The sequence below is a fragment of the Chiloscyllium punctatum genome, chromosome 1 (assembly GCF_047496795.1).
Source record: "Chiloscyllium punctatum isolate Juve2018m chromosome 1, sChiPun1.3, whole genome shotgun sequence".
In the NCBI taxonomy this organism is placed as follows: Eukaryota; Metazoa; Chordata; class Chondrichthyes; order Orectolobiformes; family Hemiscylliidae; genus Chiloscyllium; species Chiloscyllium punctatum.
In genome coordinates, this window is record NC_092739.1 from 113,770,455 (window position 1) to 113,785,270 (window position 14,816).

Genomic DNA, 14,816 nt, shown 5'->3' on the forward strand with positions numbered 1-14,816 from the left:
AGAGTTTACATATGAGAAAGGTTACAGAAATTGGGCTTATTCTTTTAGAGCAGAGAATATTAAGAGGTGTTTATGAACAATTTTGACAGGGTAAAGAAGAATATTCTGTTTCCACTAGTTGGTATGTCAGTAACTGGTTTCAAAATTGTCAGCAAGAGAGCTAAGAATGAGATGAGGATAAATTTCTTTTTTCAGCAAGTTGTTTGATTTTGGAATGTGCTGCCTAGCAGAAAGAGAGCTGGATATATATTTGAACATGATGAATTTAGAGTGCTACGCAGATAAGGCTGGAGAATTGGATTAGCTGGGTAGCTCTTTCGGCAGCTGGCAGATGCATGATGGGCCAATGGCCCCCTTCTGTTCATTAACATTCTATGATTCTATTCTTTACAACCAGTTCTTGGGGCTGGATTTTCATGGAGCTGGGGAAGCTTTTTAAGCAATGTGGGCGGGATCCACATGTGTAAGTCCTGATTGCTGATACAGAAAAGTTGATGGGGTATGATTCACATTGGAAGGAAAACCAAAGTCAGCAAGGCCACTTGAATTCAACGTTGAATTAAAAGAGATCCCATTTGACTTATCCAAAGACCTTAGTTCACAGTGTGAGAGTCACAAATTGATAAAGAAGCTATAAATGCTGCTTAGAATAAGGTCTGCAGAACTACCATAATTTTCAAATAAATTAAAGCCCCTGCTAAATGTTAAAACAAAATCAACTACATTGACAGCTACAATTTGATTAATTGACAGGCCATCCGCTCCATCTTCTTTCTTTAGAAAGAAAGATTAGCATCTGGTTATGTGGTTTCAACAGAACTCTTCATTGACATTTTGTGAAGGGTTATCATCTGTCATTATGAATACTTGACTGAATTTCTAAAGTTAAATTTATCTCCATAGGAGTTCTGGGTTCAATTTGATTGATGTTTAAATAGGTTATTAAAGGATTACAAAGTTAAAAATCACACAACACCAGGTTATAGTCCAACAGGTTTAATTGGAAACACTAGCTATCAGAGCGCTGCTCCTTCATCAGGTGGTTGTGGAGTAGAGTCCTTATACTCCGCAATCATCTGGTAAAGGAGCTTTGCTCTGAAAGCTAATGTTTCCAATTAAACCTTTTTGACTATAACCAGGTGTTGTGATTTTTAACTTTGTACACCCCAGTCCAAACCGGCATCTCCAAATCATTAAAGGATTTGTTGTCCTTGATGTGGTGTGTGAATAAAATATTTTTTAAACCATTTGAGATTTAAAAGCTTTGAATGGACTTCTAGAACGAGAGATGTGTAGAAATGACAACTATTATTATTTTGTTAGAAATTTTCTTCTCTCAATGTTTCAGGCAATCTGCCCAGGGTGAATACCAGGCCATTCAGAATTGAGTTGGCAATGGAGAGTATGAAAGACCATATGCTCCAGCACTCATATGCTCCTAAAGTCTCCTATGCTCTGCTTTCAGGACTGGAGGCCCAACTATTTTGTACTTCTGCTCTTCATGGAGTGAAGTCTTTTTAGTATATACTTAACTGAGGTGGGTCCTGAGGGCTGGGACATTTCCCAACTGAAGCTACCCATTTTGACAGCAAAAGATGTCCTGATGTCACACTGTCATTAGCCAGTTTGAAGAAGGAGTCAGGGAAAAAGTAGTCCTGTCATGTCATGTAATGCCAGTCTAAACTCCGTCTCAGCTTTTGAAGCACCACAGATCACTGCCTCTCGAGCCTTAATTTGAGAACTACAGGACAAAACTACCTCATTGCTCAGGATCATTTGCTAATGAAAAACAGCCTTTGTTCCTGTGGACACTGAGGCAGTGGAATCAATTCCCTAATCACATTAACTGGGTGCAAACTGCTTACAATATACTGCCTATTGGAATAAACGGATGGAAGATTGTGAACAGCTGGCATGGCACTATGCAAGAAAAATGCTTCCGTCTTACCAAGTTCTTTTGCCGGGATCCTAAAGAGGAACATTGCCCCACTGTTCTGAAATATATTGAACAACTAGTTTTAATAAAGGGGTCTGTTACATTGTTTGAAGCTAGATTCACACTATTATTGCTGATGCATGATGCTTTCTTCACATGCAGAGACACTACTGAAGAGACCCCAGAAATTGAAATAACTGGAGTTACAAGGCGTAACATTTCCTGGTTGAGAATGCATGCTCTAAGATTTGTTACTTCTGGTGATCAAAGATGAATGGGTTGCCAATGGACAAGCAGCTCCTGTATGCTTCAAATTTCCAACTAGTGGTGTCACAGTGCTCTGGAGCTGGTGCTATGGACAAAAAGGAATGTCGTTTGCTGGTAGTTTCTGGTTCCTCCTGCCTTGAACTTGGCTGATATTTAAAATCCAACTAATGACTATTATCCTTTGATTTGTGCAAGTAAGCAAAACTGCATTAGCTCAAAGTCTCCCATTGCTGTGTCAGTAAACTGCTTGGAAGTAAACATGGTAAATTCCAGCAGTATAACTGTACAACTGGAGGCTCCTTAGCTTTGGATTCTAAATATCTCTATAGATATCTTTCGACGGAGAAAGTATCTACTTCATTTCAGGCAATGACTTTCTGAGAAACTTGATTTGAGATTTTTAAGTGTGGTAAAGGTTGTGTGCAAGCATCGATGGTGAATTTAACAAATGTAAGTCCTTAGTGTTGGATTATTTAAACGTTATTTGAACTCTAATCTTGGCTCTGGAATACAACGAAAGATTCTGAATTTTTTTTTTCCCTTTAACCTTTTTCTTGTCACAGATTTATTGTAATGGAAAGGTCTTTGATTCTAGAAGATACACAATTATGCTATAATCTGTCTTATTATTTTTATCAATTCTTTTTCTTCAAGAAAAACAGTGACAGAGGTCATTTTGATGGAATTTGAGGATTTTCATTTCACTTTGGCATAGCTATGTTATGGGTTGTGCTCCAATCCACCGAACAAACCTCAATCATTAAACTGTTTTAATTTTTCGAATCACTAACTGAACAGGTCCTTCAGGGACAGACTTGATAATGTTCCAAGCATCATAGTGCATAAGGCCATCCAGGAATTTTCCATTGATTGCAAGCAGTTCATCCCCAACATTGATCCTTCCAGACTGTTCAGAAGCACCACCTGTAGGTGACAACAGATAAAATATTATGTGATTAAGTCATGGAATTCAGCACTCCTGAGAAATCTGCTTGTTTTTAAGGGGCTTAGGTCTTTTTTTACCTCAGACGGAGTGCAGCCGGAACAGGAATAAAAAACATCTGTTGTGACATTACAGGGAAAGACAGAATAACAATTTTCCAATTGTATATCATCCTTTGACATGATTAGGCTAAGAGAATATTGAATGCACAAACCTTATTAGTATTCTGCCAAAACTTTTATATGAAAATGTAACCCATTTTAATGTATCTCATCCCTAAAATTAAACAATTTCCTGAAGTTTGGTCTGAAACCTTTTTGATCATCAACCTCGTTCCTGACAGTTCCCTTGTCTTGTCAATTGTATTTCTGAGTAAGGTGTTCCATTGTAAGTTACATCTTTTCAGAGATAATGAGGTTTGCAAGAGACACTAGTGAAACTAAATATTTCTTGAGCAGAAAAGGTGGAACATATTGAGGGACAACAACTTGGGCCTTCCAAACTCAGCTGAAAATGTGTTGCTGGAAAAGTGCAGCAGGTCAGGCAGCATCCAAGGAGCAGGAGAATCAATGTTTTGGGCATGAGCCCTTCTTCAGGAATGAGGAAAGTGTGTCCAGCAGGCTAAGATAAAAGGAGGGACTTGGGGGAGGGCCGTTGGAAAAGCGATAGGTGGAAGGAGGTCAAGGTGAGGGTGATAGGCCGGAGTGGGGGTGGGGGCGGAGAGGTCAGGAAGAAGACTGGAAGTTAGGAAGGCAGTGCTGAGTTCGAGGGATTTGACTGAGACAAGGTGGAGGGTTCCTAGGCGGAAGATGAGGCGCTCTTCCTCCAACCGTCGTGTTGCTATGGTATGATAGAGGAGTTCAAGGACCTGCATGTCCTTGGTGGAGTGGGAGGGGGAGTTGAAGTGTTGAGCCACGGTGTGGTTGGGTTGGTTGGTCTGGGTGTCCCAGAGGTGTTCTCTGAAACGTTCCGCAAGTAGGCGGCCTGTCTCCCCAATATAGAGGAGGCCACATCGGGTGCAGCGGATGCAATAAATGATGTGTGTGGAGGTGCAGGTGAATTTGTGGCAGATATGGAAGGATCCCTTGGGACCTTGGAGGGAAGTAAAGGGGGAGGTGTGGGCGCAAATTTTGCATTTCTTGCGGTTGCAGGGGAAGGTGCCAGGAGTGGAGGTTGGGTTGGTGGGGGGTGTGGACATAACGAGGAAGTCATGGAGGGAGTGGTCTTTTCGGAACACTGATAGGGGAGGGGAGGGAAATATTATCCCTGGTGGTGGGGTCCGTTTGGAGGTGGCGGAAATGACGACAGATGATACGCTGTATATGGAGTTTGGTGGGGTGGTAGGTGAGGACCAGTGGGTTCTGTCCTGGTGGCGATTGGAGGGGCAGGGCTCAAGGGCGGAGGAGCAGGAAGTGGAGGAGATGCGGTGGAGGCCATCATTGATCACGTCTGGGGGGAAATTGTGGTCTTTGAAGAGTGAGGCCATCTGGGTTGTACGATATTGGAACTGGTCCTCCTGGGAGCAGATGCAGCGGAGACGAAGGAATTGGGAATATGGGATGGCGTTTTTACAGGGGGCAGGGTGAGAGGAGGTATGGTCTAGGTAGCTGCAGGAGTCAGTCGGTTTATAGTAAATGTCCGTGTTGATTCGGTCACCCGAGATAAAAATGGAAAGGTCTAGGAAGGGGAGGGAGGAGTCTGAGACGGTCCAGGTGAATTTGAGGTCGGGGTGGAAAGTGTTGGTAAAGTGGATGAACTGTTCAACCTCCTTGTGGGAGCACGAGGCAGTGCCGATACAGTCATCGATGTAGCGGAGGAAAAAGGTGGGGGGTGGTGCCAGTGTAACTGCGGAAGATGGACTGTTCCTCATATCCTACGAAGAGGCAGGCATAGCTGGGGCCCATGCGGGTGCCCACGGCTACTCCTTTGGTTTGGAGGAAGTGGGAGGATTGGAAAGAGAAGTTGTTGAGGGTGAGGACCAGTTCAGTCAGTCGAAGGAGGGTGTCAGTGGAAGGGTACTGGTTGGTACGGCGGGAAAGGAAGAAGCGGAGGGCTTTGAGTCCTTTGTGATGGGGGATGGAGGTGTACAGGGACTGGATGTCCGTGGTGAAGATAAGACATTGGGGACCGGGAAAGCAAAAATCATGGAGGAGGTGGAGGGCGTGGGTGGTGTCCCGAACGTAGGTGGGGAGTTCTTGGACTAAGGGGACAGGACCGTGTCGAGGTATGCAGAGATGGGTTCGGTGGGGCAGGAGCAAGCTGAGACAATGGGTCAGCCGGGGCAGTCAGGTTTGTGGATTTTGGGCAGGAGGTAGAAACGGGCGGTGCGGGGTTGTGGGACTATGAGGTTGGAGGCGGTGGATGGGAGATCCCCTGAGGTGATGAGGTTATGGATGGTCTGGGAGATGATGGTTTGGTGGTGGGAGGTGGGGTCATGGTCAAGGGGGCAGTAGGAGGAGGTGTCCGCAACCTGGCGTTTAGCCTCAGTGGTGTAAAGGTCGATGCGCCAAACTACTACCGCACCTCCCTTGTCTGCCGGTTTGATAGTGAGGTTGGGGTTGGAACGGAGGGAGTGGAGGGCTGCATGTTCCGAGGGTGAGAGGTTAGAGTGGGTGAGAGGGGTGGTGAGGTTGAGGCGGTTAATGTCACGGCGGCAGTTGGCTATGAAGAGATCGAGGGCGGGTAAGAGGCCAGCACGGGGTGTCCAGGTGGATGGGGTGTGTTGGAGGCGGGAGAAGGGGTCGTCAGAGGGTGGGCGAGAATCCTGGTTGAAGAAGTAGGTGCGGAGGCGAAGGCAGCGGAAAGATTGTTTGATGTCATGCTGCGTGTTGAACTCATTAATTTGGGAGCGTAGGGGAATGAAGGTGAGGCCTCTGCTGAGGACTGATCTTTCATCCTCAGAGAGGGGTAGTTCTGGAGGGATGGTGAAAACACGGCAGGGCTGGGAACTAGGACCTGGTGTGGGGCTGGTGCTGGGAGTGGGGGCGGGGATGGAGATCGGTGTGGGGGGCGGGGACGGAGATCAGCGTGGGGGTGGGGTTAGGTGAGGTGATGGAGATAGGCGTGGGGGTGGAGTTAGGCGTGGGGCGGAGTTAGATGTGGTGATGGAGATCAGCGTGCGGGCGGGGATGCTGGGGGCGGAGTTAGGCGTGTGGGCGTAGATCGGCTTGGCTTCGGATTTGTTGTAGGTACTGGTTGTCTTGGTTGGGTCCAAATTTTGTTGTTCTGAACGTAGTCCGGAGTCCGTGTGGGGTCAGTCGGTTCCATAGGCAGGTGCTGAGGAAGGAGATGTGGCTGTGGTAGCGAGTCTGTTTGAGAACGTGGCTGAAGAGCTTCTGGGCAGAGGAGATGACCTGGGGTGTGCAGTGAGAGAGGGACTCACTGAAATGCTTGTAGAGGGAGGAAGAGAGTAGCAGAATATCCATTTCATGTAGCAGAATATCCATTTGCCATCAACAATCAGCTGCCATAGGTCTCCATATTGGGTCTTTCGTTATTTTGCTTTTCACCTCTCATGTTTTCGTCTTTCCAAACATTGTTTTCAAAACCAGCTAAGTTTAAAGTAGTTGTTTAAGCCATTTGTATTTACAGATATTTTAACCAAACTTTTCAGATGTGTCACATCACATCTGTGCAGCAGGTGGAACTTGAACCTGGGTCTTCTAGCCCAGAGCTGGGAATGCTACCACTGCACTGCAAGACCCTCTCCTTTAGTGCATAGATTTAAATGAGTGCAATATGTTTCAGCAGTAGCCTTTTATATACATTTAGCACAGATTTATAACATGCACCATTCTCACGGGTAACAACATGGGAGAAGATGCTTAGGCCTTAACATTGATGCTGGTCTGCGAAAATATTTCAGTAAAGCCGGGAAGTTTAGACACTGAGAAAAATAACAGGTTAGACATGTTGGATTGCAGTATTCTAAGTACTCGAGTATTTTGTTAAAAAATTCACCAAAGATCCTTCAACAGCAACTTCCAAATCCAAATCCACTACACATCTAGACAGATAAGGATAGCAGATACGAGAACACCAGCACCTGCAATTTCCTCTCGAAACCACTCGCCATCCTGTTTTGGAAATAAGTCATTGTTTCTTCTGTGCCAATAGGCCCAAATCCTGGAACTCCCTTGCCAACAGCATTATGGGTCTCCCTACAACACACGGACTGCAGGTTTGAGAATGCATCTCCTTACCAATTTCTTAGCCCACAAAGCCCACTTGCGTGAATGATGGCCAGTTTTCTGGCAGCGGGCTAAGCTCACTGGTTTTGCTGAAGGTGAGATAGCAAATACTTTGCCCTCAATTTCTAATCGTTTAATTGATGGACAGCACTGAGTCAATGGCTTTAAAATATACATAGCCAGATAGGGTAGCAGATGTGGGTGAGATGGACAAAAGAATTGCATGGCTTATCATAGCAACGCTGTTCCTGGAAAATAAACCCATGACATACTTCTCTTCGCATAATATTGCAGGTTGGAGGTTGCACCTCACGTTCAGATGGGCCTGTGGCATTTACATTACCTGCTATAATTGGAGCTGCTTATTATCGCATCAATATAAAATTATTATTTAAAAGATTTCAATTAACAGACTTTTGCTTTGATTGCATGTATTAAGGAAGGCTTTCATATGTGCTGCATTTTTAGAGGGAATATTTACCTTGAAATATTCGTTTAATATACAGAGGTCTGTCTCCATTGATTGAAGCCTTCCCACCATCGAGGCTGAATCCTAGGCCAGCAGAGGTCTTCAGCAACTCTATAGTGATGGCCCCTCTGAGGTCCACATTCATGCCTGTAATAGCCAAGACAAGTACAACTTGGTACAAATTACTTATTTCTATAAGTAATCACTTGACTTTGCTTGTCTCTTCTCAGTTGATGCTAAAAGGCTTAATTATGCCTTTGTTAGAACAAAGAAAGAACAAAGAAAATTTACAGCCGAGGAATAGGCCCTTCGGCCCTCCAAGCCTGAGCCGATCCAAATCTACTGTCTAAACCTGTCGCCCAATTCCTAAGCATCGGTATCCCTCTGCTCCCCACCAACTTATGCAGATGTCCAGACGCATCTTAAATGAATCTACCATGCCTGCCTCTACCACTTCTGCTGGCAACGCGTTCCAGACGCCCACCATCCTCTGTGTGAAGTACTTACCGCATGTATCCCCCTTAAACTTTCCACCTCTTACTTTGAAAGCACGACCTCTCGTTATTGAATCCTTCACCCTGGGAAAAAGCTTGTCTCTGTCCACACTGTCTATACCCTTCATGATTTTGTAAACCTCAGTCAGGTTCCCCCCAATCTCCTTTTTTCTAATGACAACAAGCCTAACCTACTCAACCTCTCTTCATAGCTAGCACCTTCCATACCAGGCAACATCCTCGTAAAACTTCTCTGTACCCTCCCCAAAGCATCCACATCCTTTTGGTAATGTGGCGACCAGAACTGTACACAGTATTCTAAATGCGGCCGAACCAATGTCTTGTACAATTTTAACATGACTTGCCAGCTCTTATACTCAATACCTCGTCCAATGAAGGCAAGCATACTATATGCCTTCTTGACCACTCTACCCACCTGTGCATCAACCTTCAGGATACAATGGACCTGCACTCCCAGATCTCTCTGTCCATCAACTTTTCCCAAGGCTCTTCCGATCATTGTATAATTCGCTCTAGAATTAGTCTTGCCTAAATGCAACATCTCACATTTGTCTGGATTGAACTCCATCTGCCACTTTTCTGCCCAACTCTCCAGTCTATCTATATAGTCCTATATGCTTTGACAGTCCCTTATGCTTTCTGCTACTCCACCAATCTTCATGCCATCTGCATCATACTTGCTGATCATACCAACAGCGCCCTCTTCCAGATCATTTATGTATATCACAAACAACAGTGGCCCCAACACTGATCCCTGTGGAACACCACTGGTCACCTTTCTCCATTTCGAGAAACTCCCTTCAATTACTACTCTCTGTCTCCTATTGCTCAACCGGTTCTTTATCCACCTAGCTAGAACACCCTGCACACCATGTGACTTCACTTTCTCCATTAGTTTACCATGCGGTACCTTATCAAACACCTTACTAAAGTCCATGTATATGACATCAACAGACCTTCCTTCATCTATCAACTTGGTCACTTCCTCAAAGATCTCTATTAAGTTGGTAAAGCACGATCTCACCCGCACAAAACCATGTTGCCTACCACGGATAAGCCCAGTCTTTTCTAAATATAAATAGATCCTATCCCTCAATATCTTCTCCAGCAACCTTTCCACCACTGACATCAGGCTCACTGGTCTGTAGTTACCCGGAATTTCCCTACTACCCTCCTTGTACAGGGGGACAACATGAGCAACCCTCTGGCACCTCACATGTATTTAATGATGCCACAAAGACATCTGTCAGGGCCCTAGCTATTTCCTCTCTCGCCTCCCTCAGCAACCTGGGATAGATCCCATCCGGTCCTGGGGATTTGTCCACCTTAATAACCTCTAGCCTACCCAACACATCTTCCCTACTTATGTCAACGTGATCCAGACTAATCAAACTTCTATCTCTAATCTCAACATTCATCATGTTCCTCTCCTCAGTGAACACAGATGCAAAGTAATCATTCAGAATCTCACCCATTCTCTCAGTTTCAGCACACAGCCTTCCTTCATTATCCTTTACGGACCAATCCTTTCTCAAGTTACCTACTTGCTTCTTATATAAGAATAGAATGCTTTGGGATTATCCTTAATTCTGTTTGCTAAAGCTATCTCATGACCCCTTTTAGCCAGGTTCATATCTCGTTTAAGACTTGTCCTACTCTTCCAATATTTCTCCGGGGCCCATTCTGTTCTTAGCTGCCTAGACCTTATGTACGATTTCCTTTTCCGCTTGGCTAGTCGTACAATTTCTCCTGTCATCTACGGTTCACGAATCTTGCTTTTCCTATCCTCAGCCTTCAACGGAACATGCCTATCCTGCATTATCTTTAACCTATCTTTGAAAGTCTCCCACATTTCACATGTGGACTTCCCTTCAAATAGCTGTGTCCAATCCACATTTCCCAGCTTCTGCCTAATTTTGATATAATTGGCCTTGGCCCAGTTTAGCACTCTTCCCTTAGGGCCACTCTCTTCTTTATCTACGAGTATTCTAAAACTTACAGAATTGTGGTCACTGTTCCCAAAGAAATCCCCCGCCGCAACTTCTACCACCTGTCCTGGCTCATTCCCCAATACCAGGTCCAATATGGCCCCTTCCCTTGTTGGACTATTGACATACTGCTCTAGAAAGCTCTCCTGGATGCTTCTTACAAATTCTACCCCATCCAGACCTCTGACTCGAAGTGTATCCCAGTCAATGTTGGGAAAATTAAAATCTCCCATCACCACTACCCTATTGCCTCTACATCTTTCTATAAACTGTTTACCTATTTGTTCTACCTCACGCTCACTTTTGGGAGGTCTGTAATACAGCCCCAACAATGTAACTGCACCCTTCTTATTTCTCAGCTCCACCCAAAATGTCTCACTACCCAAGACCTCCATAGTGTCCTCCTTTAGCAAGAGTCCTCTGTTACCTCAAGCCTTAGCTTTCCCTGTCTAATAAATGTGGGCCTGGCTAGCAAATACCCACATTCCATGAAAGAATAAAAATTTAAATAAAACCTCTCTGTAAACATCCAAAGCTCTGCCATCCATTCAGCAAAATTAGACACGAAAGCCACAAAAGGCAATATTAAGGCAAGTGATTAAAAGTTCCGTCAATGAAGTAGATTTTATGGAGTGTGTTAAGGGAAGAAAGATTGATGAAGAGGCAGAGAAGTTTAGAAGGAGAATTCCAGAGTAGGCTGTAGGCAGCTGAAGTGATGACCACTTAAAGAGGAGTGATTAACATTAGAATGCTCAAGCTCATGAGATCAGTCCAGATATCTTCAGGACTGGGGCTGAGGAGACTGAGGAGACAGGGAGAGAGGGCATGGAGGAATTTGAAAACAAGAATGAAAATTTTAAAATTAGGATTTTGCTTGACTGGGAGCAAATGCTGATCCGAACGAAAGGGTGACAGAAGGACTGAACATAGTTGGAGGTCAGTCAGGGGGGCAGTTAAATAGTCAAGTCTGGAGGTAACGAAAGCAGGGATGAGGATTTCAGCAGCAGCTGACCTGCAGCAAGGATAGAGTGAAGCAATGACAGGAAGGTGGAAATAGCAAATCTATACACTTAATTGTGGAGTCCTGAGGAGTGCTGCCGAACAAAGACACCTTGGCGTGCAGGTTCATGGTTGCTTGAAAGTGGAGTCACAGATAGACTTGCTGGTGAAGGCGGCGTTTGGTATGCTTGCCTTTATTAGTTAATGGATTAAGTATAAGAGTTGGGATGTCATGTTGTGGCTTTACAGGAAATTAGTTAGGCCATTTTTGGAATACTGCCTTCAATTCTGGCCTCCCTGCTATAGGGAAGGCGTTGTTAAAGTTAAAAAGTTCTAAAAGATTTACAAAGATGCTGCTGGGGTTTGGAATATTTGAGCTACAGGAAGAGGCTGAATAAACTGAGGCTTAGGAGTGACCTTATAGATGTTTATAAAACCATGAGGGGCAAGGAAAGCATGAATAGCCACTATCTTTTTCCCAGGGTACTGTCCAAAACCAGAGGGCATAGGTTTAAGGTGAGAGGGGAAAGATTTAAAATGGACCTAAGAGGCAACTTTTCATGAGAGGGTGATGCGTGTACAGAATGAACTGTCAGAGGAGTTGGTGGGGCTGCTACAATTACAACATTTAAAAGACCTCTGGATGGATAGATGAATAGGAAGGATTTAGAGGAATATGGGCCAAATGCTGGGACTGGATGAATTTAAGATATCTGGTTAGCACGGATCAGTTGGACCGAAGTGTCTATTTCCGTGCTGTACATCTCTATGGCTCTATGATTGATGGTTGGAAGTTTATTGCAGATGCAAACATAAAACTAGGATTGTGAAAGTTAGGTTTGGTCTTTGACAGTTGTTAGAGAGAAAAATAGAATCTGTTATAGGGAATGACGTTTGTAGGAGGGATTGAAAACAATTACTTCAGTCTTTCCAATGTTTAGCTGGAGGACATTTGTGCTCATTCAGCACTTGAAATTGGACAAATAGTCTGGTAATTTAGCAAGAGTTCAGGAAGGATTAGAGGTGACAGTGAGATAGTGCTGGGTGTTGTTTGCTTTCTCATGAGAACTCACACTATGGTTTTGGATGATGTCACCAAGGGGAAGCATGTACTGTAGATGGGAAATAGGAGAGAGTCAACAATAGAACATAAAGCATTGTACTTAATTGGGAGAACTTCTTTCAGAGATGGTGGATACACAGCATAAACTGGGTACACTCTACAGTTCTGTTACAAGTGATGGGAATGTTGGTTGAAATCAAAATCACTGAAGAAATGTGCTGTTGAAGATCAAAGAACTTGCATTTGCATAAATATTTTTACATCCTCAACTTATCCAAAAGGTTTTACCTTTTGAAGCTTAATTTTTAAATGGATGTGCATGTCGGCAAGGTCTCATAAGCAGTGAATGAATAACAAGATAATCTGTTTCTTGTAGTGTTGGTTGAAGGATGCATGTTGACTATGACATAAAGAGAATTCCTTGCTCATCTTCAAATTGTGCAATGAGATGTGATAAATCTTCATTGCGTTCCTAATAGATACATGGTTTTCAGTTTAACCACATTGTCCATATCAGGGGTGGAAGGAATTCTTGAGCCAGATCTAATGCAGGGCAGGCTTTGCCACCTCAGAATCAGCCTTTGGGATATCACAGTAGCTCAAAGATAATGGGCACAGCTGACTGACCCAGATTTCATGTATCGTGCTTGCTGCCAGGATACCATAATGTCTAGCTGGGTCTGCATTTTCATGGCGAGGGATGCCTTGTAGTTGTGATAGACCTCCCCCAGTATATTTGGAGTCCGTGAGCAGTCGATGGTTCCTACACCATTCTGTACAATTGGAACCTGCATTAACCAGAGCAAAGCCATATGCTCATTCCTTGTATTTCTCTTCCGTAGGAGGAAAGATGATAAATTTTACTTTCCTGGCCTATATGTCCTCTGGCACCTCCTGATTCAGAGGAGCACTGTGAACTGTGAAATACTGGCAGTGCCTCCTGATCCTGCCTGCAAGGAGCTGCTGATATAGAAATTGAGGCCACATTAATCTCCACAGCCACTGTCCTGTTGTGAGCACGCAGATCCAATTGTAGAAAGTGAAGCAGCTCAAAGCCTACCTCCTTGGTGAGGCATACTTGCCTTGTGTTGACTGGGAAGTGGAGAAGTGCTGTCTGAAAACACTTTGTGTGTACACCTTCTATTAGGAACTCTCCCCTTTTTCCCTCTATACACAACCTCCTCTTTCTGTTGACTAATCCATTTCCAAGCTATAATTCAGCCCAAAATGAACTACTGGTTCTTACTGAAAGCAGGCTTTGTCAAATAGCACCACTTTCCTATGAATCTAAGAAATGTTTCCAAACTGTTCCAATCACACACAACTGGGAATTTCAAACAAACTTAATTTAACTTTAGTTAGCAGCTGGAAGAGCACTTAAAATGGCAGGGCATATTCGGCTATGGACCAATTGCAGGTAAATAGGATTACTGTAGTTTGGTGTTTGTTGGGCAACACAGACATGATGGGCCAAAGGACCTGTTTCTATGGTGTATGACTGTATGATCTCACCTGGAAGTCGCATGCATTTCCCTTTATATAGAATGAATGGGGTGTCCCTTCTGAAGCATAATCACCAAAGTAAAGGTAAAATCACCATAGTCCCAGAGGAAATAGGGCTGCTCTCTCATTAGAGAGAGACGATTGGTGGTGGTTTAACCTGAGGATCACCTCAGGCAAAGGGAGAAGTTGAGGAGGGACCATTGTGATAACTCCAGTGGTCCAGGAATTGCACTTGTGCTATTGTCTCCCTGATGTCTCTCTGCTTTGCAAACCAGCTCAGCCCATTGTGCTAACTGACCCTCAGATTAACTGTTTAGCTAGGAGTGACTAATGCAAAGCATTAACAGAATGTACAACCTACAGAACGGAGTTTATACTGAGAACTGATGGACTCCTACCTGTTCCTATTATTTCTGTAGTCGGATCTCTTCCATCTGTGAGATGGTTTCCTTTAGGAACTGGTAAATCTGGCTTGGAAGAAATTTCTTCCTGTTCCTTTCCTTTTTTAATGACAATGATGGCCTGTTTATGTAAGCGGGCACGGTGAAGTGCATTCAGCACATCTACATGTGTAGTGCCTATTACAGACATTCCATTGATAGATAGAATGTAGTCTCCCCGCTGAATGGTGCCTTCTTGAGCTGCCACTCCTCTTGAAAATACTCTGTGAATCTGCAAGGAAAAGAACTGTTTGAAAGGAACTTTCAATTGCAGCATATTTAACAAAAAGGTACCGTACTGATTATTTGCAGCATATTTAAATTATACTTGCAATAGTAATAATTTACTATTAACGTTTCCATCAGATGTTAGATTTCTCTGTTTTTAGTATTTGGACCCTTGAATTGTAAAGTCATTAATGGAAAAATACTAGGTGGAGAAGTAGATCAGACATTTCATATTAATATCAGTTTTGGGCAAAGTCATATACCACAAATATTAA

At 43.9% G+C, this 14,816-nt stretch overlaps 1 protein-coding gene across 5 annotated transcripts in view; it reads right to left on the reverse strand.

Annotated features, from left to right (window-relative positions):
- Nucleotides 1-1,113: 1,113 nt before the first annotated feature.
- pdzd2 (PDZ domain containing 2) overlaps nt 1,114-14,816 on the reverse strand; it is a 544,030-nt gene continuing 530,327 nt past the window's right edge. For all 5 annotated transcript variants that reach the window (XM_072572501.1, XM_072572518.1, XM_072572511.1 and 2 more), the window contains 3 exons: nt 14,272-14,545; nt 7,818-7,952; nt 1,114-3,127 (listed from right to left, as the gene is read on the reverse strand). In XM_072572501.1, the coding sequence (XP_072428602.1) occupies nt 2,964-3,127; nt 7,818-7,952; nt 14,272-14,545 (573 nt within the window). In that variant the 3' untranslated portion in view covers nt 1,114-2,963. The remainder of the gene's footprint in view (nt 3,128-7,817; nt 7,953-14,271; nt 14,546-14,816) is intronic.